The sequence below is a fragment of the Drosophila simulans genome, chromosome X (assembly GCF_016746395.2).
Source record: "Drosophila simulans strain w501 chromosome X, Prin_Dsim_3.1, whole genome shotgun sequence".
NCBI classification, from domain to species: Eukaryota; Metazoa; Arthropoda; class Insecta; order Diptera; family Drosophilidae; genus Drosophila; species Drosophila simulans.
In genome coordinates, this window is record NC_052525.2 from 16,108,125 (window position 1) to 16,135,207 (window position 27,083).

General features: G+C 41.1%; 5 protein-coding genes across 9 annotated transcripts; 1 reads left to right on the forward strand and 4 right to left on the reverse strand.

The window, feature by feature from the left end:
* Window positions 1-46: 46 nt before the first annotated feature.
* LOC27208310 lies at window positions 47-7,308 on the reverse strand. 2 transcript variants are annotated; one of them, XM_016183909.3, is made up of 4 exons: window positions 7,095-7,308; window positions 1,236-1,314; window positions 521-650; window positions 47-446 (listed from the first exon to the last, which is right to left on the reverse strand). In XM_016183909.3, exons 2-4 carry the CDS (start codon window positions 1,309-1,311, stop codon window positions 263-265), a joined length of 390 nt encoding a protein of 129 aa, XP_016039686.1. In that variant the 5' UTR covers window positions 1,312-1,314; window positions 7,095-7,308; the 3' UTR covers window positions 47-262. The 2 variants fall into 2 exon arrangements, with proteins under 2 accessions (XP_016039686.1, XP_016039687.1); XM_016183910.3 differs by lacking the exon at window positions 7,095-7,308 and adding an exon at window positions 3,981-4,123.
* A 1,852-nt stretch (window positions 7,309-9,160) lies between these two features.
* LOC6726159 lies at window positions 9,161-9,898 on the reverse strand. The gene has a single exon (XM_002107099.4). It carries the CDS (start codon window positions 9,754-9,756, stop codon window positions 9,352-9,354), a length of 405 nt encoding a protein of 134 aa, XP_002107135.1. The 5' UTR covers window positions 9,757-9,898; the 3' UTR covers window positions 9,161-9,351.
* A 111-nt stretch (window positions 9,899-10,009) lies between these two features.
* Window positions 10,010-11,095, forward strand: LOC6726160 (protein singles bar). Its single transcript, XM_002107100.4, has 3 exons — window positions 10,010-10,566; window positions 10,654-10,794; window positions 10,870-11,095. Exons 1-3 carry the CDS (start codon window positions 10,255-10,257, stop codon window positions 10,945-10,947), a joined length of 531 nt encoding a protein of 176 aa, XP_002107136.1. The 5' UTR covers window positions 10,010-10,254; the 3' UTR covers window positions 10,948-11,095.
* On the reverse strand, window positions 10,972-14,841 carry LOC6726161 (anoctamin-10). Its single transcript, XM_002107101.4, has 8 exons — window positions 14,296-14,841; window positions 14,083-14,231; window positions 13,900-14,006; window positions 13,066-13,336; window positions 12,774-12,986; window positions 11,485-12,455; window positions 11,249-11,425; window positions 10,972-11,186 (listed from the first exon to the last, which is right to left on the reverse strand). The coding sequence occupies exons 1-8, from the start codon at window positions 14,312-14,314 to the stop codon at window positions 11,153-11,155; spliced, it is 1,941 nt and encodes a 646-aa protein (XP_002107137.1). The 5' UTR covers window positions 14,315-14,841; the 3' UTR covers window positions 10,972-11,152.
* A 281-nt stretch (window positions 14,842-15,122) lies between these two features.
* LOC6726162 (septin-2) lies at window positions 15,123-26,220 on the reverse strand. 4 transcript variants are annotated; one of them, XM_016172477.3, is made up of 5 exons: window positions 25,975-26,220; window positions 25,068-25,380; window positions 17,216-17,675; window positions 16,417-16,819; window positions 15,123-16,331 (listed from the first exon to the last, which is right to left on the reverse strand). In XM_016172477.3, exons 2-5 carry the CDS (start codon window positions 25,228-25,230, stop codon window positions 16,071-16,073), a joined length of 1,287 nt encoding a protein of 428 aa, XP_016039691.1. In that variant the 5' UTR covers window positions 25,231-25,380; window positions 25,975-26,220; the 3' UTR covers window positions 15,123-16,070. The 4 variants fall into 4 exon arrangements, with proteins under 4 accessions (XP_016039691.1, XP_016039690.1, XP_016039689.1 ...); XM_016172476.3 differs by having other exon boundaries at window positions 25,068-25,399; XM_016172475.3 differs by having other exon boundaries at window positions 25,068-25,399; window positions 26,144-26,196.
* Between the last annotated feature and the right edge of the window lie 863 nt (window positions 26,221-27,083).

Genomic DNA, 27,083 nt, shown 5'->3' on the forward strand with positions numbered 1-27,083 from the left:
AAATGAATCCAAGGTGTGCACAAATCATATCTTTCTCTGGAAAATGTGAAATAGTTTTACAGTTTTCCCTTTAATTCTAACAAATATATATTTTCACATATTTTATAGTATAGTAGTATAATATTTTAACAAGCAAAAAAAAGGTGTCATATTTTATATAGATATAAGATGGTGATGGAAATCCTTAGGCTAAGTGTCAGTCTCAAACGTTTACAATAAACATCACGTGCCCATGTGCCGCTGGTTGGCGGTGGTGCTTCCACTAGTACCGCTCCACCACCACGGCTGTGGGTCGCCACTGGTCCTCCGTGCCCTGCTTGACCTTGTCCAAGGTCAGAGTGCTCTCAGCGAACGCTGCGTTCAAGTTACCGGCCAACTGGGGCTGATCCTGCGCCACACTGGTCATGGCCACCACATTGGCGGAGGAATTGCTCTTCCGGTTGTTGCTGCATTTTTTTAAACGACAAGAATCAAAATATTATATGCAATAATTCATATATATATGTATGTATGCTGTTACCTCTTCTGCTTGCGACAAGATACCATGGACACAAGGACGGCCAGAATGATGATGGCCGCCAAAAGGCCGGACAATCCGGCCACCATGGTCATCATGCCGTGCGGCTCGCCATCGGAGGTCACCTTGGTAACTGCAAAACCGAGAGAAAGCCGCCGGTTAGTGAGCGAGTGAATGATGATTGATTGACTGACTACTGGAGGTGACGTGCTGATCCAATTTGGCAGGTGTGAAATGTAAATTGACCCAAGGTCAACTGTAAAGCTAAAGCAAACTCTAAAAAAAAAAATATATATATGTACATAGACATGACTTCGCCGCACTAAACGGCCTTAAATATGCATAAATATATTAATGAGTTTCGTAAAAGCCAATCCTCTATTGATATAAATATAAAATAAAATTCAAGAAGTTAAGAGTAAGTTCTAAAACGGAGTTTTCCATGTACTTTAGGATTATATCAATGCGGAAGATTTCAAATGCAATAGGATTTTAAAATATTAAGCCTTGTAGCTTAAGTACTAGTTATTTTTCAGAGTGCTTTGAACTTCAACTTGACGGCGATCTGAATGCAATCCGATCTGAGTCGATTTAAAATGCGTGGAACGGCGGGCAGCAGGTTTATTTAACTGCCGCTGGCAGGCAGGCCGACGCACTTCCTCAACTTTCTAAACCGGAAGGCAGCACCCTTCACCCCCCCTCGGGGAAACCCACTCACTGGAGTCCTCCACGACGAAGCGCTTCGTGTTGGGTGCGGAGTGCACGTAGCCGCCCAGCTCCATTTTCAGATCCATGTTCTGGAATGAATTATAAGTAAAATAAAGTAAATATAAACAAAATAATGTCTCATTTAACAAATAAAAAAATGAATATATATGCTGCATTTATATTACGTTTTAAAGTTCAAATTCAAAGTGCTCATATATTTTTTTGAGTGCACAAGTTGGGTAAAAACAAGAGGAGGCCGTGAAACATCTGTGTAAATGCAGTTAGCTAACTGCAGTGATCAAACACTAATTGATCGAAATACAGTGAAGCTTCGCTGCAAATGATCTTTGGGTTTGATAAACATCATAGTTTCTAATTTGTGTGCTCTATTCAGATCCAAAAATAATCATGATTGAGCTGAGATTTTTATGCAATAAATTATGATTTTTTTATTACTTACAACCGCTTATTTATTTAAAAAGTTTTAATAAAGTTTCAAACTGATCTGATTGTTTAGAAAATGTTGAAATTTCGCATATAAATACATAATTAGATTTCGAATTTTCTAAATTTTGCACTGTGCAGCTTGAATTTTCCAAATTGTCAACGCGGATCGGTTCGCTCCACGGAATGTCGACCGTACTGCCCCAGTTGCAGAAACCGCAGACGCATGCGCAGCGCGGCAGATGAAAAAGCGCAGAGTCCGCTCGACTTCACCGCCTCGGCATCGAACTTCGGTTGGCCAATAGCCGCCGCTGCCACTGCTACCGCCGCTGCCTCTGCTGCCGCCGCTGCCTCTGCTGCCGCCGCTGCCTCTGCTGCCGCCGCTGCCTCTGCTACCGCCGCTGCCGCTGTCGACGCACTCATTAATTGGCTGGTGCTGGAGGAGCTCGGCTAAGCGATGCGCGATGCGATGCGATGCCATGTCGCTTATCAGCAGAGGGCAATAATTCTGCCCCCGAGTTGGGATGCCAGTGATTTATTTGGCCATAATTAATTTGATTTTATTGTTTACAGACAATGCTCGACGGCGCTGCTTTGAAAGCGATGTTCTTCGGTTAATTGTGAGTGACAACTCACTCACTCACTCACCAACTTTGCGGCGAAAAACAGTCTGACTTCCTCAGTAAGACACCCTATCGTATGGAATACAAATGTTCTCTTCCGGCATCCAAAACTTGATTTGGTTTATACAAATAGTGCGAATTCTTGAAACAAGGCCAAAATATGGTAGGTGGCAGGTCTAACACTTTCCCAAAAACAATACACATACGTTAATATGCCATGTTTGTGTCGCAACTTGGCGAGGTTTCACTGTGGACGTTGATAAGACATCCATTCCAGCACTCAAAAGCTGTGCAAACACTTTGGAAATATACTCAAAAACTAGTTTCCCCTTAAATATTATTTATATCAAGTCAAGTGCGGAAGTAAGCTGTACTATATAATATTCATAGGAACCAATTAAGATTTTCCAAGTAAATATATATTAGAAAGAAAACAGACTGTAACTGCTGATACTTCTTAAATTAGTTAGGAATTTTATCTGTCACGTTTGCCAATTAGGCGTTGGTTGTATCCACCAAAAAAAAAATGGAAGGAGAATCGTGTCTGGAAAAGTATCTGATATAAGATAGGCACTAAAACCCTTTTATGTGCCAGCAGAAGCTGCCAAGTGGGGAATATCTCCAGTTGTCACCTATTATTCGGCAGTGATTGGGGGAGGAGGAGGGTGGTCCCAAAAGGTAAATTGATGGGTGTTCATGATTGGAATTTAAAGGCCCGTCTGATTAGCACAGAATGCTTGTTTTCTATGAGACACCCCCCATCCGCCCATATGATTTGCATGCGAATCGAATAACTATCGAAAACTAAGCGATATAAAGTTAGCTGGAAATGCGAAAGGTACACCGAGAAAAAATCTGTGTGGGTACCAATAATGCTGGCATAAATACAACATCTTGTAGGGCACTTAAATAAAAACTAAGACATTCATTCAACATTCAAACAAACAAGGATTAAAAACTATTTGTTAACAAATTAAGCTAGAATATAAGAAACTATATATTAAAGTAAGAAGATTTCATTTCAAATTCTTTAAAAGGTTAAATACATTCTTGTCATGCAAAAAAAGGCAAAAGCCGAAAAGGTTTTTAAAAAGTTAGTCTAATTGAACTGCTTAACTTTCGCATTTGCACTAATAATTTTAAACATTTTATTTTTAGTTGTTTATTCAAGAATGTCTCCACTAATATTTAATTTTTTTTTGTGAAATGGACCGGAAGGAATGGAATTGCATGCAAAGTCGCTGGAGAAATGCGGGCACGATTTTCAGCTGGTTTCATATTCCTATATATATATGTACGATCACAATGTTCTACGATATATGTACAATAGTATATGATATAGTATGTGATATATGTGGTGTCGCGTCTTCTGTAGTTGTTTAGCCACCGCGCCATTAATAATTTAATTAATTTAATCATTTGTGGTGGCAACAATTTGCAATTTAATGGCACAAATTACGGCTCGCAAATGGCACACAGCGTCGAAATTTTCCAATTAAAATTCGGCAATCATCTAAATTTGCACATTAAAATGAATTCAGAACGCGCCGTCCGAAATTCACGCCAATCAATTGATTATCACTGATCTCACAAATCTGCAGAACACAACAATTCCACTCGATATGAGATATATGTATGTAGCATTATTAAGTTATATGGTATATTGGCCAAGAACTAAAACCACTCACTTGCAATTTCTGTATCTTCGAGATGCACTACTCTAATCGTATTTATGCTCGTTGTATTCGTATTTCACTTTTAACTCTCAACTAATGCCGCCGACAATCGCCGTTCGACTAATGCGCTCGACGTAAAGCCCAAACGTAACTTTCGATTGCGCCAAAAGCGGCGGCTGCGACGCCGACTGCGCAGTCGCGAGAACGTCGAGAAAGGCGGCTTAACCCTATAAAGGCCAAGCACTCATTTTTGGGCCAAGTTAGGATCATGAAAGTGGAACCAGTTAGAACGCTTTTATCATGTAGATAGATGGGTGGAGTAAGAGCATTCTAGCTGGCTTATGCAACAGAAAAACTCAACAAATTGCATTAGTTTTACGCAATTCGGTGTTTCCACATTTAAGTACGATTACCGGATTTGCTTAACACAAGTGGCTAAAACAATAATATGCATTAACTTCAATAAATGCGCACGCGATTAGCTACAGACGTCCATCACTCATACGCACTGTTGGCCGCTCGAAGCGTGCTCGACTTAATTACCATTAATTAAAATGAATTGAATTGATTTGATTTTATTTTATTTATCACTTCTAGCGAATTTGAAATCTTCTTTTGAATTTAAAGCGAGTAGCTTTAACTCAAAACTAAAGGACTCAAAACACATATATAACCACATGACAAAAGGTTGGGTTATTTTTGACTATATCTGATATATAACTGGGGTTAAAACGGGAGAAGACGTGATCTCCGTCAAGTTGAGCCGGGTCTACTTTCCATACGATACGAAAATGATCTTAAATCTAATTAAAATGTAACGAACGCAATGGAATTGAAATTGAAATCGTTGTCAAATGAAAGCGATGCCAGCGCCTCAATGCCAGCGATCAAGTCAGTTACGAATAGAACGGCATTTGCAGTAGATCAAGGTGGGGGAAGATCGCCATCGTCATAGCTATTGTCATTGCCGAACCCCTGGGAACATGATTTATCGATTTGACGATACCAGATGGCTGATAAGCAGCATGGAGAACACGATCCCCAGGAATTCGAGGTACATGGCGCCTCGGAGAAACACTAAAGCGAATGTACATACATGTATCTAAGGGCGCCTACAGCAGCGGCCAAGATGGTAGTACTGTCAAGCAATTGAAGTATATTAGTATAATTTAAGAAGACTAAACGACTTCATTGAGAGCAACCAGTGCACTTCTCTACCCAATTGCTGGCATATTCCTACATATATCATAAATCTGACAAAGAAGTAGTGGCCTTGATATGCCCAAATCAGCTTAGATCACATTAAATTTCGCAGTTTAAAAAGGGTTTTAATTTTTCTTCAAAACTGCTCGTTTACCTGCGCCCGCAATTGTTTGTGTGTCAGCACACCTCCGGCCACGCCCACTTCGCCAACAAGTGGGCGACAAGTGTTTTTTTTCGCAATGACGCAGATGGACAGACTGGGCAAACTGTTTTTTTTTTGTTTTCTCCCACAAATTGGCAATCCAAAGTGGCTACCATTCCGGAATTTTCCGTTCCGGATGGGAAGACTCTTCCGCTTTGGATCCATCAGTGGAGTGGGTGAATCATCGATACTCGATACTCGATTCTCGATTGTTTCGATTAGCTAGAAGATGCGGTTTTCAGGAACTCGTTAGCTTATTAAAGCAAAGAGCGGCATCCTATCAGTATAGATTCCATCTGTATAACTATTCTCTGAAAACATAAATAACAAATTGTTCGTATCAATCTATTTAGTTTTCAATTAAAGAGCAATGACTAAGATTATTTGCGCGGCACGAACATATATTTAGTAATTAAACTTATGAGTGTGCTGCTATGTTTTTCTCTAAAGATAAGATTTCGGCGAAATCTTGGATCGCTGATCATCGGGTCATCTAATCAGGAACTCAAACTCAAAGGATATCTACTCGGAACTGCAGTGTCATTCGAAAACTGGGGTTCTCCCATCTGAGACAGCATTGCAGAAGATATAGTACATTACCATGTGATTTTGGACTTTCCAATCGACGGGCACTTGTTCACATTCTGTCAACTCATCTCCGGTGCGGGGCACGCAGTGAGTAGTACACTGAACGAAACTGGTTGGCATTTCAAAATACAATTTCGAAAATGCGTAGTTTGGCATTCTTTCGAATCCGTATTATTTGACAACTACCTACTTAATTAATCACTTTTTTTTTTTGGTACTGCTATTTATTTGTACTGAAGAAAAGGGTTTTTAGTGCCCACAAGTTAAAGTGGGCCATTTATTTTCCGGCGATATGCGTTCGAGTGTACTTGACTTACAAACGCTTAAAAGTCTCTACGTTTTCAGACTTCCAAAAATCATGACAATAGCAAATGATTGTGACGTCGACGGGGCGGCAAACAAATTGCTATAAATAAATGGCAATCGCATAGCACTTCTAGACCAGGATCGCATCGGATCGGATCGGTTAACTATAGACATGATGGGTATATATAATAGTCAATCAGCGTGCCAGACTGCCCAGGCACTTGGCCATTATCTCCTACTCACTCGATTTTGGCCCAGATAGAGCGTTTTGTTTACGGCCCTTCATTGCGACTTTCGCCCCAAGAATTCGAACCTCCTGCCACTTGTTGTTGGCCCATGAATTTGCGTTTCAGAAAAAAAAAAAAAATAAATAAAAAAAAATAATAAAAAAAAATATACTCTATTTCAAACATTTGTGCTGCTCGTACTTGTTGTTTTTGGTCTATCAACACCCTCCACTCACAATTGTGTTCGTCAAATTAAACTTTAAGTTGCGGGAAATATTTGCTATTTGCCAGCAAGTTGTTGCCAATTGACAGCTGCATTTGGCTGTTAATGGGAAAAGCGATTTGTTTGGCCAGCCAACAGTTTTTAAACTGTTTAAGTTCTGGGAAAAGCACTTTCATTCACTTTCAAAACGATCGTAACAGCACACTTTCTAACTCACTTCATAAGTTTTTGAAATATTTAGCTATTTTTCAAGCATCTAATTTTATTATTTACTAATTTTTTTTTTTTTTTTGAAACTGAAACTTAGGAATTTGCCTTTTTTTAAACCTGTGATGTATGTATATATTGCTTTTGGTCACTTTTCCCATCATAAATACCGTTTTCTCAGATGATTTCAATTGTTTCCTGTTCTGCGTTTTCTCTCGCCAGATTTGATCTCTCGAAATGTGCTATATAGTATATAGAATGTCCGATATAATGTCCGATTTGGCGGCTGGAAATAACAGGCCGTTGACTAATGATTGCGATTTATTTAATTAAATGCCCCGTTGTTGTGTACGTTTATTTTTTTTATTTTTTTTTTTAAGTCGATTTGGAGATTGTCAGGCGACCGAAATTAAACCGAGACCGAAATAAACAAATACAAAACTGAAAATGAAAATGAAACTGAAAATGCAACCGAATGCGAGAATTTGTCGCACTTTTAATTTGACTCAACAACAATCAGCGCACTGTGCCTTTTTTTGTTAATTTTTTCTTATTTTTTCAGTCTTCACTTCTGCCGCAATTAATGGCAACAATTAACAATTTACAAGTGAGTTTTCTATTTTGCAGCGCGAATTATTTTTACATTCCTTGTTTGTTCGGATTTTCACGTAAACATTTGTAAATTTAACATATTTTTTGTTGTTTTCTTTCGTTGCTGCGACGTCAGACGCATTTGCCCCAATGAGAAAGGCAGACAGAGCTTTCCCATTTTCCGACCGATCGGCAGATATTATGTATATATATATATATACATAACTTTAACCACAGATGCCTATGTGTATATCTTATTCGTATTCTTGACTTTAAAAATAAACAAGAGAGCATAAAGAGATCTCTGTGTTCGTCGTTGTTTTTGGTCGGAAAAGCGGAAAATCGGAAAATGCCTCTCATTCCACAGTTCCAATCGGAGGAAGTTGGACGGGCGATTGATTGTTTAACCAACTCACTCCAATGATTTATGCACGTGCAAAATTCGTGACGAAATTGGCAAATTCCTAATTGCAGATTGCAAAATTCCCGCTGAGGGGCGGGGGGAGGGGCGAGGGGTTTTGCAACGATTTATGCAAATTCTGAACGGTTTCACTTGTTACAGCATTTCTGGGGCGTCATCGTTATAGCTACCTTTTATTCGAAACAACACTTAAAAAAATTCTTAAGTTAATAAATTCAAAAGAATTGCATTACAATCAATTTTTACACATTCAAAAAGAATTATGTATAAATAAACGCTTGAATATATTGATTCTAAAGTAGTTGAATGTTTACAGAAAAATATTATTTAAAATATTTTTGAACTATAATTGTTGATTCTACAAATAACTCAAATAACTTTGTTTCTAATGCAATCTTAGGTTTTTAAAGTAAATATTTGTTCTCTTATTTGTAATCTTAGAATTATTGGTATTTTTACAAAATTTGCCTTTCGCTTAGCCCTAATTTCTCGCAGTGTAGCCGCCCATTGACGCAAGCGACAGCGCACAACAATAGCGGTAGGAGCAACAATAACAACTGCCGGCAGCAACAATTACTTGTGATAACAGCCACATTATTTTATTGTCAAAAAGCATCCACCCCCGCACGAGCACACCCCCTCCCCCACCACCCATCCAATCCCACAAACATCTACGTCTATATATATATATATATCCCACCGATCGGGCTTAGCCATATAAATTGCCGTTGCGACTGATAAATTACACTAATCGCTGGCGGTGCCGACGTTTGAGCTTTGTTTGCATGCCGCCCCTGCCACGCCCCCTGCCCGGACACAACACGATCTTCTAGAGCGCCAGCCGATCGTCTAAAGAAATCGGAGAACAGAGTGGGCACAAAGAAAGCTCAGGGGCGTAGAGATCGACGGGGAAAGTGAAAGTACATATATATACATATATACTTGGCCGTAACTTTCCTGATTTATTAACCAATTTAGTTGCCAACTTTATTTGAGTTTAGATTATGCATTTTTTCTAGGATTTCCCCCAGCTTCATTATCTCATAACACACGATAATTATATTGAAATCTAAAATTTATCTATTTTAAATGTACTGTCAGTTTGACGAGATCTGGAAGCCTAACACGAATTTTTGAAAACTATTATTTAAATATATTAGTTCTGGGAACTAACTAAAATGCTAATGATAGGTTGCCATAATTACCATATAGAAACTAAAGGACTTTTGGTGTTCCAAAGGTCTGAACTGGAACGTTTTTATATTTTTATCATCGAACTTATATCTCGAAAGCGAAAAAAGCAAAAGATTGTTGGATAAGTGTATAGGGAACTGCAAGCCAAACTTCGATGACCATCAACTACTATTGAATATGTGTATGCATTGCAATTGGCTTCCATCCCGATCCTCGGCAGTCTAGAGCGACTCAATGCTGGACTTCTTGTTCTTGCTCATGCCAAAGTATCCCCACCAGGAGCGGCGCGACCTCGCCTCGTCGGCTGGAGCAGCACTGGTGGCCATCGAGGCGGTGGCGTTGCGCACAGCTCCTCGGGAGGCGGTCGCCAGAGGTTGCTCCGTATTATCCTCATTGCTGCTGACACTGGACTCAGTAGGAATGGCAGCAGTGGTACTACGGCGACCGGCGGACTTGCCGGACTTAGCCGACTTCGCTGACTTGGCTGACTTTGCGGACTTGACGGTGTCCATGGAGACCTGGGTAACATTGGCCAGGCTGGGTAATGGGGTGACGCCTCCATCGCGGGTGCGACGCTGCCGGCGATCGCCTCCACCGAAGAGCTTACTCAGATACGGCATGCACATCCTGGAAGTGGGGCTTTGGATGCAGGATCAGTTGCGATCGCGTGACCTCGAAATTTGGGGATTTATGCTTAACGTTATTTTTGGAACGATTCGAATGAGGGACTAGAATTTGAATGTCATCGAAAATCAAACTGAACGTAGGATAGCAAACACTTGGGTAAATGGATCAAAGTGAAAGGCAAAAAGGCTGTTATGTATCAAAAATTTAACATAACTATCATATAATTTCAGAGAAAATAAATCTTGTATTTAAGGAAGACACCTTCCGCATAGACAAATCCTCGCCCATTGTGAAAATTGCCGATGGCTGTTCTAAATTTAGCTGAAGATTGGGGTGGATTTGTTGCCGCGTCGCTGGAAATGCAAGGAAATGCACCACTTGGGGTCCATGTGTCTCGGTAGCTATTTATAGAACCTGGCTGGCTGGCACTGCGACAACATACAACAAAGCGGAGTCGCTGCATCGCCGGATGATCGACGATCAGTTGCAATCAGACCATGGCCTCGTTTGGAGTTCGGGGAATGGGCCAGCCGCTGGGCATCCGGATCTGCTGTTGCCGCGTCTGCACCTGCATCAATTTCGGGTTCGTTCTGTCGCGGATCGGTCTCCTGAAGCTGATGCAGCTGGGCCTGGCCATGCTGTGCGAGGGACTGCTCATCCGGTACGGCGTGCCATACGCCGATTCCATTGGCCAGGCGCTAACCAGCTTCCTGGCCACCACTGGCCACTGCTTCACCACCACTGGCATTCTGCTCCTGTGCTACGCCTTCTCCGACAAATCCTACAACCTCATCCGGCAGTCACTATTCGTAGGTTGACTTGGAGAACAATTCAAATTGAAGGATGCATTTTTAGTTTTTTCTGATCTAACGATATGGTGATTGCTCTTATTCCAGGAGACCTTGTTCAATGGCCTCGCCAGCTGCATGTACTTCAGCTCATCCAGTTACATGGGTTTCGCCTGCGTGGTGTGGCTGCATCCGCAGTTCCTGGTGCGACCCGGATTCTGGGCATATCCCGCCATGACGGCCTGCTATGTAAGTGCTATTGATTCAAATAAAAAATATGCCTATCTTTAACAAATAATTTCTTTTTTACTCCTTAACTTTCAGTATATGGGCTATGCAGCGGGAATATTGCATGCCCTGGATGCCTACTTGGCGTTCCGGCACTTTCGAGGCGCACGCTAATCCCGGTCAGACAAAATCAGTATCTTAAGTACTCTGTGGACATATTTATATGAGTTTTAGGTTTAAGGCACCTTACTTCCGTTGGTCTCGAACATTCGCGGTAAACGCGCTTAGTCGTATGTTTATAAATAATAACATTTAAAATGGACTGGTTTCATTAGCACCAAAAGGAGTGGAGTGGGAGATCCGGCGATCTTGTGGCCCATCAGGCCATCTTGTTGGCCTCCGCCTTGAATTTTCTGCAAGTACATAGTTCGTTAGATGTTTTGTTGTTTCTCCATTGAATTCCATTTACACCCACTTGAGTTGCTTGAGAGCCTGGCTGGTCTCGAAGTCCGCCTTTAGCAGTCCGATGCGCACCCAGCGCGGCCTCTCGTGGATAACCTTGTGGATGAGAAACTTCAAACCCAGCAGCAAGTGCTCGAAGATCACGAACGAAAGATCCGGCACCGATGGCAGCCAGTGAGAGAAGAAGTCCCTGATGGATTAAAAAAAGGATGATTATCAGGAAGAAAGTCCTAAAAGGCCAGCACTCACTTGACATTCGGCTGGAGGAAGAGCAGACCGCAGTTGCTAAGCAGCGACATCACTGAGAGCAGCTCGAAGGCCAGCTGCCAGGCGCCGATGTTCTTGGCGCGCCTTGCGAATGGTCGCTTGAAGATGTTGCACAGCTTCCACATATCAATGTGGACCGCAAAGACGTTGTTCAGCAGAGCTCCAATGGCGGCAAACGGGGCAACGGCGGCAAACAGGACCACGAATCCAAACTGGATGCACACCTGCAGGTAGTCCTCGTACGTGGAATGATATTCATCTAGTCCGGACTCGTAGAACGATTGCTCGTAGCGCGGCAGATCACTGATGGATCGCAGCTTCTCCTCGGCCACCTCGCGATGACGGAACTCGGCGTACTTCTGGCGCAGCACCGCCAGCAGCGGTATTCCGATCTCCTGGGCGATGCACAGCAGCTGGAAGACCAGCAGTTGCATCATCAACTGGTACTTCAGCTGGCGCAGATCGTGCAGCACGAAGGCAATATAGAATTGCGAGAAGAAGTTATTCACGATCTCGAAGAGCATCAGCTTATTGACCCGATGACGATCGTACTGCGAGCGAGTTCGGTGGTTCTCCAGGTTGGTGAGGAATGTGGCCAGCTTCTCGTATGCCCACGAAAAGATCGCAATCAGCACCGACTGTACGATAACCGGCACGTACAGCAGCCAGGAGTCTGGTCCGAAATCCGCCAGCACCTCGGCTTCGATCTGGAACTGGTAGAGGGCAAACCAGCCGGCGGCAACCACACAGCCCAGCACCACCGGATACGAGATGCAGTACATCTGCAGGTATGTGTACCGCATCGGGTAGTGGAGTGTCATCTTGCCGGTGATGGGGTCCGGTTTCAATTGGCCCGTATATGCGGATCGCGGCTTGTCCAGGCTGCTCATCTCGATGGTGCCCCATCGGTACGAGTAGCCGGCACACTTACGCTTCCACAACTCCAGGAAAATCTAGAAATATGGATATATGTTAATATAAAATCGATTGGAAAAAAATAATAATAAAATCTTTATGCCTTAAACTTTAGTTAACTGATTCTTGTGGCGATGATTTAGTGTATATATTTAAACTATTCGAACTAGAAAATTGATAAAACTGCAAGATTAAAATACATACATGCTAGCTATTTTTACTATAGCACTTAAAAGTTTCCAACTTAAGAGCACTTAAGTGATGCTATACTTAGATTTATAAGCTGTAAAAGCAATTTATTTTTATTGTGCAAAGGTTTACTTTGTTTCGCCTTGAAAACTAACAATTTAACTTACCGTGGTCCAAACAACGTAGAAACTGCAGACCAGCGAGATGTTCAGATCGAATACATATTGGAGGATACCAAAGAGGGAGGGAAAGATCAGGGCCTTCGTGTAGAACTCGATGAAGCCGAAATAAAGACCTATGCTGGAACCAAAGTAGTTCCGGATGTCCTCGATGGGCAGCTTGGTGCGTTTCAGGTTCCAGTTGAAGCGTTCGAGATACAGCTAGGTATATAGATTGATGCATTACATAACATTAAACAATCTGTCCATGAATATAAATAGGATATTATGTATAACTTACGATATCGTGGAGTGGAAACATATCCTCAATGTACCCCTTTTGCACGTAGGACTTAATGCCGTCCTGGATTACGTCCTTGATGAGAACAGGTATCTCGCAGTAGCGCAGGATCTGCTCCTTGCCCATACCGGGCAGTAGAAAGTCCGAGATGCAGCCGTGATTGAACTTCTGCATGCTGTGCGTGGTGGTCATCTTCTCCAGCTCGGCGGCATCGGCCAAACGGAGCAGGGTATCCACGCTGGCCGACAGGTAGAGATACTTTTCGGTTTTCCTGTACGAAATTTAATTGGATTAGTCGCCTGCCAATCTGGAGGAGTACTTAACCAAGCGCTTTCGTAAACAAATAGTTAAATCGATTTTCATTTCTAAACAAAGTGGAGATCAAAAGATCTGGTTTTTGTATTATAAACAATGCACTAGTTGTTTGCTAATTTAAAATGATTTACTGATATGTCCTAAATTCTAATTGTTTTTCATGGAAATTTTGCTATAAATTTATAAGAACAGCAACCAATGTAACATCTGTGAAGATTTTTAAACTATATTTTCTACATTTTCTCGTTGAGTAATTTATGTAATTCATTCAAGTTTTCTTTTAGATTATGTAAAATTATTTTTGTTTTTGTCTATAAGTTAATAATATAGACTTTATAATTCTACAGCATAATTATGTTGTGAAAATCTATATTTTAATGCGTTACATAAATGATTTTCTATACTCGATGTTAGTGTTTGGATTTATGGCTTAAAAATTTAGATTTTCTTACTAGTTTTTAAGCAAAAAAACCTTTATGATTTGTTGTTCTTTATGTATCTAACGTAATCCCGGCTTACCCCACGATCTCCAGCGTGGTCTGGATGCCAAACTCCTGGATGATCTTCTCCACATCCTGGCAGTGTCTCAGCTTGGCCTTCTCCGTAAAGATGATGACGATGTGCGTCTGTTGTTGGCGAGAGGAAGATGATCAAACGTAAATATACCATGCGGAGCACACCATGAAATGCAAAATAACTGACCTTGTCGAAGGGTTCCGTGTCTGCGCCCAATCCCTCCACCCCGTCGTTGGAATCCAAGGTCCGCTGGCGCTGCAGTGCCTCCAATTTCAGGCTACGCTGCCGGCGGAACAGCTGATTCTCGATGATGTTCCGTGTGCGTGGTCCTGGACCTGGGAAGTTATTCGATTTTAATGGATCTGTGGCATCAAGTGCCAGCTCACTGGGTGCACTTACTCTTGGCATCTTCGGACATCGTTTACGGGTGACGACGAGTGGCGTCGCTGAACTAATAACAAAATATAACAATCACATCCACATCCGAATATGATATTGCAGAATTCTCTCTTTCAGTTCAGTTCAGTTGCGTTTATTTTGTTTTTGCTTTTCTTCTCCGCTCGCATGAGTAAGTGCTTGCTATCCCGCTCGCTCTTGCGCTGTGCGTGTGTGTGCTAATTGCGTGTATGAGTGTATCTTGGCCCGCGCCAATGCCAAAATACTGAATTTTTAATAATAATGCCAAAATATTCAGTTCTTGCCGGTTCAAATCCAATTGTTTTTGTTGCTGTCCCAGCTGCGTGGCGCGTGACGTCATCGCTGCCATGTTATCGAATCGATTCGCCTCTCTGCCACAACAACAGCAACAGCTACAAAAATAAATCATTTATGTCACAATTAATTTGGTTTTAATTTGTTTAAATTAACTAGAATCTCCTCTTCTTTCCCGCCCTTCGTCATTGCAACAAATCGAGCACCTATCGATAACCGTGTGCACCTTTGCCAGTGATGCGCAACTGTTGCACTCGCTGACTGGCAGTCACGGCAAGCAGTTGGCAAGCAGTGAAAAATAAGCGGTTCAAAGCAGCATAAACGGGCCGTTTTCAAAATTGAAAATCAGAGACTGGTAAATCAGTTGGAAGGTATTAATGTTGAAACATCTCTTTAAGTTGGTTTTCATTGATGTACTAAATACTAAATAAATACTAAATATATTTAGTTTTCTCGAGCAGTTTCCTTAAAAGAAAAACCAATCTGAAAATTAACAAGCGTTCTCCAAGGCCAAGTCGTTTGTAAATGCACCACTTAAATTGTTTTTATCTTTATTTGAAATCGATTTTTAGCAATCGCTATGTTTATATATAATTTTTCGACTATAATTTCATTTAAATATTATGGTTGTTGCGTGAAGGCTTAATCGATATAATTTAAAATAAATTCATTAACAATTCGTTTCAACAAAATAGGTTTTGTTCATAGATACATATATCTGATAATACGTAATTAGCATAAATAATTGGAACTTGCTGAAAGTCGATTCATGGAAATTCAGTGCCAAAACCTCCAGCGGTTTGTCCTATATCATCAGATCTGATATATTCTTACAATATAAATGGTATAAGTTCTTTACACATAATTAAAGCAAACTTGCTTATAACTCTTCTCCTCTTCTCAAGTTTTGTTCTTTAAAACCAAAACGAAAGGAAATCAAATATATCAAAATTATACTCGTACAATAAATTAAAACATTTTTGGGATCTGTATATGTCTTTCTGTTTATCGTTATCGGTACTTCTATGTGCCTCTGTGGTTTCTTGATCTTTTCCATTAACAATTTACTTGCGTTAAGTTTTTGAAACTCCCTAAACTTTGGTATAATATCGTAATCGTGTTGATCAATATCTAATGTCTCAAGATAGACGTGTTCTATTAAATCGTTAGTTCTTAACGAAATCGTTACTTTAGCTACAAAATTGAAAAAGGCTGTGTGATGTCTGAAGTTTTTGGTTCGTCGGATTCTTTGTGCTTTTGGGGGAATCGTTGTCTTAATCATTTTTCTTTTTGTTTGGATTTAATTGGTTGTTTTTGTTTTTAAAAAGTCTGTGCTAGCTTATAAACAAAGTCGATTTGGTTGCAGCTGCTCCAGGATTTCTCTGGGTCACCATATAAGTCCTATATAGTAGGTAGATGCATATATGGCGGTGCAAAATTGAACACGTTCCCATTTCCGTTCCCTAGACGTCGATCACGCTGTCATTCTTCTTCATCTCCATGAGATGGGTCTGCTTGAGCTTCTCCTGCATCTGGGTGAGCATGTCCTGCATCCTCCGTATCTCCTCGTCCTTCTGCAGGAGCAGCCTGTCCGTCTCCGAGATGGCCGCGTCGAATCCGTTGGTCGAGCTAATCGAGTCCCGCTTCAACTTGCCGCGCTCACGCAGCGCGTGCTGCGAAATCTGCGAGATGCACTGCGCCCGGAAGTTCTCGTAGTGCACGTCCTGAAACATTTCCAAAGTATATGTATTAGTAATGCTCAAAGATAAGGCGGAATTTCTTTTGCTCTAAAACAATAGTTTCACCCACCTGCGTGGTGTCCTTGAGGTCCTGCATGTGCGTGGATATCAAGAAGGTGCGCAGCTTGATGAAGTCACTGTGCTCCGGATCCTCCACGTTCACCACGCCCCACGGATACTGGCGCCCCCGGACCTTCTTGCCGGCCACCTCCAGAATGGTGTTGCTGCCGACGACGGCGAACGGAATGGAGGCCTTTAGCTCGCGGTCCTGCTGCTTGAAGTCGTCGTCCTCGTCGGAGTCGCACTCGGGGAACTGATACAGCTGGATGTGGTTGTCCTCCAGGTCCTGCAGGATGCGCTCCTTCAGCTTGCGCACCTCTTGCTTGTTAAGGCAGTCGGCCTTACCGATCACCAGCACGATGTTCACCTTGCGGTGCAGCCGCCGGATCAAGTCGAGGTCCATCTGTCGCAGGCTGAAAAAAGGATTGAAGTTAACATTACTGCATTCCATATTTCTAATATCCAAAATATCTAAAATACGTAATCACTAATAACTAACACAAGAGCGCAAAAAAATACTGATACAAGAAATTTGTCATAAAACATTCCACGATAATCAAGAGTCGTAAATAATATACGTAATATAATATTTGTTACGCATGAAAAATTGCTCAAAGTGGATTTCGGCTTATCGTGGCATTTACTATAAAAAAAATAAATAAATAAATAAAACAACATGGTACTGAAATGCTAATGTTAAAACTCTATATATAATAAATATGTAAGCATTTTTTCGAGCCTGATTTTATATCTTTTAGCATAGCTAAAAAATGATTTATTTTTATTATGATTATTATTTAGTATCCTACCTGTGGCCCCATGGCGGCACAAAGTAGAGGCAGCAGTGCACCCGATTGTCCTGGATGTTGCGGCGATTCAGGCCGCTCTCGTCGGTGAAGTACTGGCGGAACTGCTCGTCGATGTACTGGGTGCAGACGCGCCAGCTGTCCTCGCAGTTGATGGCATCCCCGAATCCCGGGGTGTCCACCACCGTCAGCCGGAGCCGCACGCCCCGCTCCTCGATGTCCATCGTCTTCTTCTCCACCTTTGTCGTCTTCTCGATGCGCTCCTCCACATTGGGCATCTGCCGATTCTTGTAGAGATCGCCCAGGAAGAGGCTGTTGATCAGCGTGGACTTGCCCAGTCCGGACTCGCCGACCACCATGAGGGTGAACTCGAAGCCCCGCTTCACCGACTTCCGGTGCACTTGCTCTGGAAGCGTGGCAAAGCCTATGTAATCACGATCTTTGTCGAACGAGGGCGTTTTAGCTGTAAGAAAATATGAATCGAGGAGTTAGTTATAGTAAAAGGTTTCAAGGATTAAAATACTAGGAAAACGGAAAATATATCAGATGGTATGGATGCATCTTTAAATCAAACGAAGTGCTCATTCCCCGATTTATTCTTCGAGTGTTTAATTGAGGAGTGAGAACTCAAAACGGGCTAATCGCCTGAAGGACCTTGCACTTGGTTCTTGATTCTCGGCTCTTGAGCGACTTCATCGCCGTCTCATTAGGCAAATGAATTGCTGGAAATGACTGTCGAGTGAAGGGGTGACAACTTTTGCGATGCGGTGGGAGAAGGCCCATGCATTCCATCTGCGCCCCTTGGATGCTCCTTACACATGTTCCTGCTGCTGGTGTGTGTCCTGGTCCTTTGGTCCTCGTAACTCCCTCCGCCTCCTGCCGCCCGTGCCGCCCTTTCCCGCCGACTTTCGTGTGTATACGGAACGCCTACTTAAAACGTAATTGGCCCAAAAGCCTTCGCCACTTTTTCTGCCTTCCGGGTTTTCACTTTATGTTCCTGCTTATCAGCAAATTTGCCACATATTTGGATTTGTTTATTATTTTTGGTTTGATATTCGATCGTAGTGAGAGTCAGTAGTTGTTTGTTGTTTGGTCGTTGAAAAAATAAATCCCCGAGTTTGATGAACACTTTATTGTATTGTGGTGGAGCTGCAACTGGCGAGCGAACTGCCCTAAAACCGTCCAAAAGTAATGGTCTCTCGCACACTCTCTCTCTCTCTCTTGCTCGCTCTCCTCAGCGCCCTTCTGCCACACGCCCTCAACCTCCGCCCACTATCCTGTTCCAAGGATGTTACGTTAAGTGGCAACACCGAAATGCAACTTTCACCCGTACTATCACCCCCATCTAGTCGCGTTCTCTCCGCGCGTGCGCTCAAGGACCTGGCTCAAACTAACGGAAGCCCGGAAAAAAAGTGGGCCAGATGTTACGGTGCCTTTTGGTCGAAAAAGAAGGAATAACGGTCACTCAGCGGGGCTGCCAGATAGTTGCGAAATATGATTTATCCTATGAAATTCAAAAACTTTAGCCTAGCTCAAACAAATAAATGATATAAAAAGAGAACTTAATGTAAATAAAGACCTTTCAAATTAAAATATATGTTAATGTGACACAATTTAATTTGAAAATTCTTGTCGAATTCCTTATTTTAATTGCAATGCCCCAGTCACAATTTCCTCTTCGCGCAGCTCAGGTTTCTTGCATTTGTTTACAAACCGTTTTGTATTCGCACCCCGTGACAGTCTGGGTTCGTCCCCTTCCACGCTTCCTGCGATATGGTAGCACTGGTTGAGGGGCCCACCCCCGCGAATCTGTAAAGCACTCATCCCCTGATTTCCCAAGTTACCGTGTTCCTGAGTTCCTAAGGGTGTCACTCAGCGGGGAGACAGTCAGTGCATTGTTCCCGCTCACGTTTCGCATTAAATCGAGTTTGAAAAGCGCTCAGCTGGCAAGGCCAAGGGATATGGAATAAGGACTCCTCTGCAGGGTGACACAGTGCAACTCGAGTACAAACCCTCATCCTGAAGAGCTCAATTCTTAAATGGCACTGGTCAAAGGAAATGTGGATTCAGTTTTCAGTTCTGGCAACTAAGATTAACTAATTAAAGAGACTATAGTTGTTGCCATAAAGAAAGTATCTTTTAAAATTGTTGATTAAAAATTCAAAAAGAAAAAAAATTAGTTGAAATTCAGAAAATATATGGTCCGTAGGATTGCAATGCATATATATTAAATAAAAGTTTGGAATATATTTGCTTAATTTATGTGCATAAGTGGTACTCAAAAGATTAAAGCATAGATGACGCTACCAAATCGGGGTATATCAGTTGGAAAAGACCTCTTTTTAACCCGCCCCACAAAACTCATCGCATGATCATCGCTGAATGTCTCGAAATATTTTGTGTAAACTTTGTTCAATTGTTGCGAATCGCGTGCAAACATTGGACGGACTAAGATATTTGTTTGGGTCTTAGGGCCCAGATACAGTTATCTCCCCAGATATCTTTATATCTTTTGCATATCTCCATCTGTCGGATAAATGTGCGAAATCGTACCGAGACCGCAAGGAAGGCTAATGAGCTCAATGACTTGGCCCGGCTGAAAGATTGGCTTGTGTAAACAAGAAGGGGCTGGGCAAGGGGGATTCTAAAGGGTGAGAGAAGCAAAATGCACTGAGCGAAATGCTTGAATTTAATTGAATCCCATATAGAGGAAACTAATGGCTGACTCTTGAGTTTTATTAAAATATTTGATGAATAAAAAAAAAATAATATACCTAGAGTAATAATAGTATTTAAACATGTGAAGTGTAAAATGCAAGCCAAATTGAGGAAAGTAGAGTTCTTTCACCTTTTGGCTCTTCTCCTTCACCTGCTTTATCTTTTCCATCATCAGTTGAGATGTGAAAACGCCCACAGACAGCACCCACTACACGTATGTGTAAAACCCCCACCCGCAGCCTTCTCCATTTCCCATTTTCCTTTATTCATTTTCCAGACCCACCCACACACTCGTCTTCCGACAAAATCTGAGCTCTCAATTCCGTAAATCTGATAGCTGCCCCCTCTGTCCAATATTTCTTACTGTGCCCGAAGATCCCGATCCCGATCCCTATCGCCGCCGCTTATTGTCGTTTGTTTATCCCAAAGAGCTTTTCTGTGGGCGTTGCAGTTTTCATCTTTCCCCGCCCACTTTCCCCCCGCGTTCAGCCCCACTTCGATGTGGTTCATTGACTAGACTTGTCGCTGTCATTATTGCTGGGTCGTCTGTCGCCTAAAGTTCTACACTAAAAAAAAAAAAAAAAATAATAATAAAAAGACATCTCTGCAGAGTTGCCTTCCATTCCGTTGTTAACCCGAGAGTCGATTGCAATGCCCATGGGAATTATTAGATAGGTTGTTGGGTGTCAAGCACTTGAGCATTTCAAAACGTTTGATCGAAATCGGCTGGCAAATGGCCTGGGAAATGATTTTCCCTATTTTCCACTCGACACACACACACGATCTCGATCGGCATTATGACAGACCATTTAACACTTGGCGACACATCAATTTCAATCTCGGTCGCTCATTCATTCGCCACCCCCCCTCCACCCGTCTCGATTTCATTTCAATTAAGTTCAATTCGAGTTATGCTGCAAAATGCAGCTCATTTTTTGTAGGTTCTTAAGTGCGCTTTTATACCCTATACCAAAAAGGATTAAGTACTTTTTTAGGGGGGTTGGTTCTCAACTCAAATGGTTACAATTGAAAAGATCTACGAATAATGTATATATACGGATATATATCACTAAAATATAATTTATACTGGAATTTATAATAGAGTATTGGCGATTTCGGTGCCCTGAGTAGCGCTGCAATCTTGTTATAATTTCTTGGAGCCCTACGCATCTTGTTCCTCCTCTTTCTGGAGTTCGAGTGGCTCGTTGAACGCACGAGTGCCCAGACGGAGAAATGGGAATCTGGAGGCGGGGACTTGGGGGACCTGGGGAACTTCGGGGTCTTTGGGGGCTTGGAGTGACTCTCGCTCGTTGCAGCCATCGAACGTGCATCGGCATTGGGTTTCTTCGCCGCTCACTTTTCAGCCATTTCCACAGACCAGAATCACAGGCATTTGGTTGGGCAAACAAAGGCAAGCGGACAGGAGCCATAGTGGAAGTGGTTCCAATATGACCAATATATATACCAAGCTTCTTACCTAATCAAAGATATCTTACACATTCGTTAAGATATTTAAAAATCAGTGTTTTTTATAGGGAATACATACTTTCAGCCCATTTTAGAGCATCTAATGTATATAATGGATATTCTTCCCCACCCTATCAACTCCTGAGTTCGTCTTGGCCAGGCTCCACTGTACGCCTGTCCACACATCCAAGGGCATTCGTTGTGCCGTGTTGCACTGTTCCATAAATAGCTGCATCTCTGCTCTTGACACGCTGAAAACTTTTGAAAACAATTGACGGCATTTGAAGTAGCTGGCCAGGTTTGCCGCCTCCCATTCCCCAACCATTTCCCCACCCCAGGCAGCTTTTCACCGGGAATCTTCAAGGGAATTTCTCGCATCCAGAGAAGCATTTTCCATTCCTTACGATTTCGAACTTCTTCGGTTTCCACACACAGAAAATTGTTTATCTTCGAATCCGAATACAAATTTTTATCTTTACTTGGTTAAATGAGAATCAATAGGGAATCAAAAGTATTAACAATTCAGATTTCAACATATCCATCTGTTTTTGATCGCTTAATCGATCAGATTTCAAAAATCTGTAAATTTAGCTTCAGGCAGCTTGCATTTGATTATTCAGACTAAACAAGATGTTTTAAATAACTATGTATGTGTATATGTATCTGAAGAGCTATTACTTCAACCGCAATTGTTGTTAGTGGAACATCGTTGTCAGTCTGAAACTTTGATCTCTGAAATGGATCTGTCCCGCCTTTGACATCCCACCACTTCCAATGCTGATATGTAGGTTCAATTCCGCCCAAATGCACCCTGTCTTGATTTACGCATTCTATTAATAATACATGCATAGCCGAAAACATCAGAATATGTGCCATTGCAGCACTTAACCCCTTTTCAGAGAATGGGGAATTTGACAGCTTTATGCACTGATTTCCCTAATTGCCATGAAAATTCCACTCCCACTGTGCACTGCGCACAGACGAGGGCAGAAAAGTAGAGTCGCTATTGCTGAGAAGTAAGTAGTAATTACATATTTCAGTGCATAAAAAAGATAATTCATTTATATTTATATTTATATATTAGTTTTAATTCATAGACAGCTACATTTACTCATTCGTGGTGCTCCTTTCTTGACCGCTGCTGTACAACTGCACCAACGCCCCCGCATCAAGCGAACAATGAGTGAGAAAACATATAGTAGAACATATAGCAAACATCGGGCAAAGGGAACGACAACCACAATTGCGGTAGATATGTATGTATGTATGTACATAGATGTTTATTCATTTGCCATAACAATGAAGTTGGCTCCTAATGAGTTTTTAAACGCTAGGCTGCAGCATTTTTAATTGGAACCAACAAACGAAAGCCTTCCATAACAAAAATTGGAACTGCAACTTGGAAAACTTGGAATGCGAAAGGAAGGCACCATGGAAATAGCAAATGGAAATGGAAATGGAAATGGATGACTAAACTTAGACAATCGATGAGCGTGATTTTTCCCAATGCAACTAATTGAACGCCATTTGGAGAGAGTTGCTGCTAGTAAGTACAGTGAACACAAGTTGAACGACTTAGGCTGAACGAGTGTGTATAAAAAAAACCATGGTTTTCACATTACACTTGAATAATTGATTGAGCAGTGTTTGATTGTATCCATCCATATCCATTACATATATCCAAAAAAAATGCCCATAGAAATGTATTATCAAACTGGCTCAATTATAATGCGCTAGCTAACACTGCAAAATCAACTAAGAAAATAGAACACTAGTTGGGGTGAGCTCAGTGCAATATTTATAAATAATGTGTTTATATGTGTTTATCTTATCACGTCTGATTCTGGGGCTATGACTGTATGTAAACATGTATTTGCCAATGACTATGCTAGCTGAATGAAGTGAGAAAACCTATTGCTCAACAAATTGTGAATCGATTAATAATGCTCATAACAATATCGCACTCCATATGATCAGGCTGTGAATAAAAAGGAGGATGATGAATATATTCCAAATGAATTCAAAAACTATTAACAAATCGTACTGAGTCATAAATGGCTTAAAAACATAACTGATTAATAATGGTGATTAAATTCATAGAAGAAATATCTGAGATGAAAGTATAATAGGTATGATATCATCTTGGGATCAATGTAATCTTTTACTTTAAGGCGTTACTGTGTCCTTTCATTTTTAATAAAAAATATAACCATTAAGAAGTTATTGATAAAGACATTAAATATAATTAAAACCCCATAACTAACTTCGTTTTCTTGGAGTGTAGCTAAGTAAACATAGATTCCAATGGGTCGTTCGGCCAAGTTAGGAGGGCCGTAGCCCGATATCGGCGACACAAATGCTCATCGGCCACTAACGACGACATGTCAACCAGGAGAACCGTTAGCTGCGGTCACGTTGCCCACCGAAGTAACCAAGTTACCAAGTTAAGGCCAATGCCAAGACCCAAGGCCCAGACCGATCTGCAATTGGGATTGTGCTGGGTGGTTTTGGGTGCGGCCTGCTGCACAACACACCACACAAGCTGCGAAGTAGGAACAAAATAGAAAACATGGGGCAAAAAAAAAAATAATAATAAAAACAAAGTCTACGCCTACCAAAAACGGCAGTCGCAACCAACAAGCCACTCAGTCCAAACTCCCCAGTCGAAAAGCCAAGAAAAAGTTGATGAAAAAAAATTCAAGGCGAAAGCGAAGCCAAAACAAAGTGAAGTGGGCAAAAAAGGAAAGGAAGCCGCCGCCGTCGACTTTCCTCCAAAACCGAAACCAAAACCATCGGAAAATACATACAGTATGTACAATACATACATATGTACATACATACATACATCCGTATGTACATAGTTACCGTGGCCAGTCAATTTTCTTGTCGGCGGAAAAGCAGCGGAGTGGGCCACGTAATGGGGTAGCCTATCGAGATCCCATATTCCAGATCCCAGTTAGCAGATACCGAATGCGAAATACCAGATAAGATCGATCCAGCCAAAGGCAATTGGCCCGTTGAAAATAGGGAACCCAAATGCACTGCAAGCCAAGATGTTTAGTTGTGCCTTAATATTAATATTATAATATTGCTAACATTCTTTAAACTAATATGTCATTCGGTTAGCTAATCAAACGTTTATCTTTAAAGGTCGTTTTCGGTATCAACTTGGTATGATAACTTGAGCCATGGTATGTGGGATTCATTTAGCTATGCATCATAGATATGAGTTACTAAGAAATAAAATTAATATTAAATAAAAAAAATAATTAATAATTCCTTATAAAAGCTGCACCGAGCAAAGCTGGTGTTTTGTTTTATCTAGCGTTGATTGATGATTTCAAAAATCTCACAAACATTATATCATTTCATAGCATTCATATTTCCAGGAATTTAAATATATGAATGATAATAAAAAATAAAACTTTTGAAGTAGAAATACAGTTTTGAATATTGTCTTTTTTCATGTGACATTAAAAGAATGCCAGAGTTTTCCAGGAATTTGTTTTACGCATTAAAAGTAAGTAGTGCCAATACCAATAGAATGCAATACAATATAACGGTTAACCCCTTTGTAAACTGCTTCATCAACCCCTTTGATGTTTTCATCAGGTTTTTTGCTTTTTTTTTTAACAATTTGCTTGCACCCTGAAAAAAGGCATTTACTTACGTTTGGGGTAAATGGGTGGTCGGCATTTAACCGCCTCAATGCCACTGCTGCTGTTGCCGTTCATGGTGCTTATAACGCTGGCCACGCCCCCCGCCGCTGTTGTAGCGCCCATCGAGGGCGGCTGGCTAAGGGGGAGTGGCGGGGGCGGCGGCTGGTGCTTCATGGACGCCGAGGCGGGCACATTGCCGCCGCCGAAGAGGCGACGCTGCGGTAGAAACGCCGTTTTGCTGCCTGTGTTGCAAGTTGCAGGTTGCACAATCCGGTGTTGTTTTATGTTTTTGTTGATACTGCTGCACGTTGCCAGCTGCTAGTGCTGCCACATTAAATTGACACTAAAGTTAATATAAAATGGGCAACTAAATAATAAGAAGTATAAGTACTGAAGTATATAAGTACTGTAAGTATTTTTATTATTACTTAATTGGGAAGCTATCAATCAATCACTTTAATTACTGTTTCATATTTTTGTTTATTTTGTTCTATATATTTTGGAACATCACATTTCATTTACGTGCAAGTTTGTTGTTTACTAAGGGTTAAGCTTAACAGTAACTTACGCACACACATGCTTATCTAGTGCTTATCTCACTCGATGAGGTGCGAGCGGGAGGGAGGGAGGTAGGCAGGCAGGCAGGCAGGGTGGGCAGTGCGAAAGAGAGCTACTAACTGCAATATTGACTTTTTAGGGTTTCTGCACACACATATGCATAATATCAAACGCATTTGCGATTGAAAACTGCATAGTCAATGGGTGGAAAACTAACGGTGCAGCTGCTTCACCTTGACCTACACGACCACAAATAACAGTGGGATGCACAATACACACACACACACACACACACACACACTGCTAAATTACCGCTCTCACACACACGAAAAATAATAATAAAAAAAAAGGCTCACGCACTTTGTTATTAACTATTTCCGTTGTTTTGGTTTCCTCTTTGTTTTTGTTTTTGGCAAAACTGTATGAAAGTTCACCGAAAAAAAATTGTCGCGAGAAATATTCCAAATTGCTAAGGGAATATTATTTACAATAACAAATATTGTTTTCCGAGCGGAGTTTTGAAACATACACTTTCCGCGCGCTCCTACTGATGCTTCTTCATCGCCGTCGCGTCGAGATCTGATTGCAATTTAGCACTGCTCTGCTTTTCCATTTCCAAAAACATTCGAACCGAAAATACCAGCAAAAATACCAAACATATAATACTGCTGGAAAAAAGGGTCTTACTTTGCGCCAATTCACTTGAACAACTTAATTCAAATTAAAAAAAGAACATTTGAACAAGAATAAAAATTCTTAAAAATAAGAATGGTATTTAATATGGGTCTATCATAATAAAAATATGAGTGCCATTACCTCAAAAACAAAGCATACATTTTTTATGAATTTTTCCTGAAATGTCCTTTAAGGTGGTCTATCATGTATTTATAACACGATCTGCATTTTTATTGTTTAGAATTCACCTATAAATAACGAAAAAAAACATATATATAAAAAAATTCCCCATGTTCTATACTTAGTGGAGCAAATTTGAAGCTTATTTAATAAATATTAATCAGTTAAGATTTCCAAATTTAAAGGAATAGTAATTGAAAACTGAATGAAAAACTCTAGCGAATTTTTAATTATACAACGTAAAAACTGAAACAAATATCGTAATAGTATTAGTGTGGTTTTTTAACAAATTGTATTGAAGACCGAATAGAAACTAGGAAAAACAGAGAGTTTGTTTCTAAGCAATGTGAGCAGTTTAAAATATACCTTAAAAATACTGAATACGCAAACACAGCCTCTCCAATTGTGGGTACTGACACAAGCTGGTGGTTGTAAAATTACAGCGGGTGCTTAAAATGTGCAGGCTGGCAAAAGCAGAATGTCTTGAAAACCAAAAGTTGAAAAGGCTTTTCAGGAAAATTGATTTTAAAAATACAAAAACGAAGGAATAAAATGACAAAAAATTAATTTTAAACAGTAAAATAAATTATTTGTTGTTTAAAAGAAAACTTTCG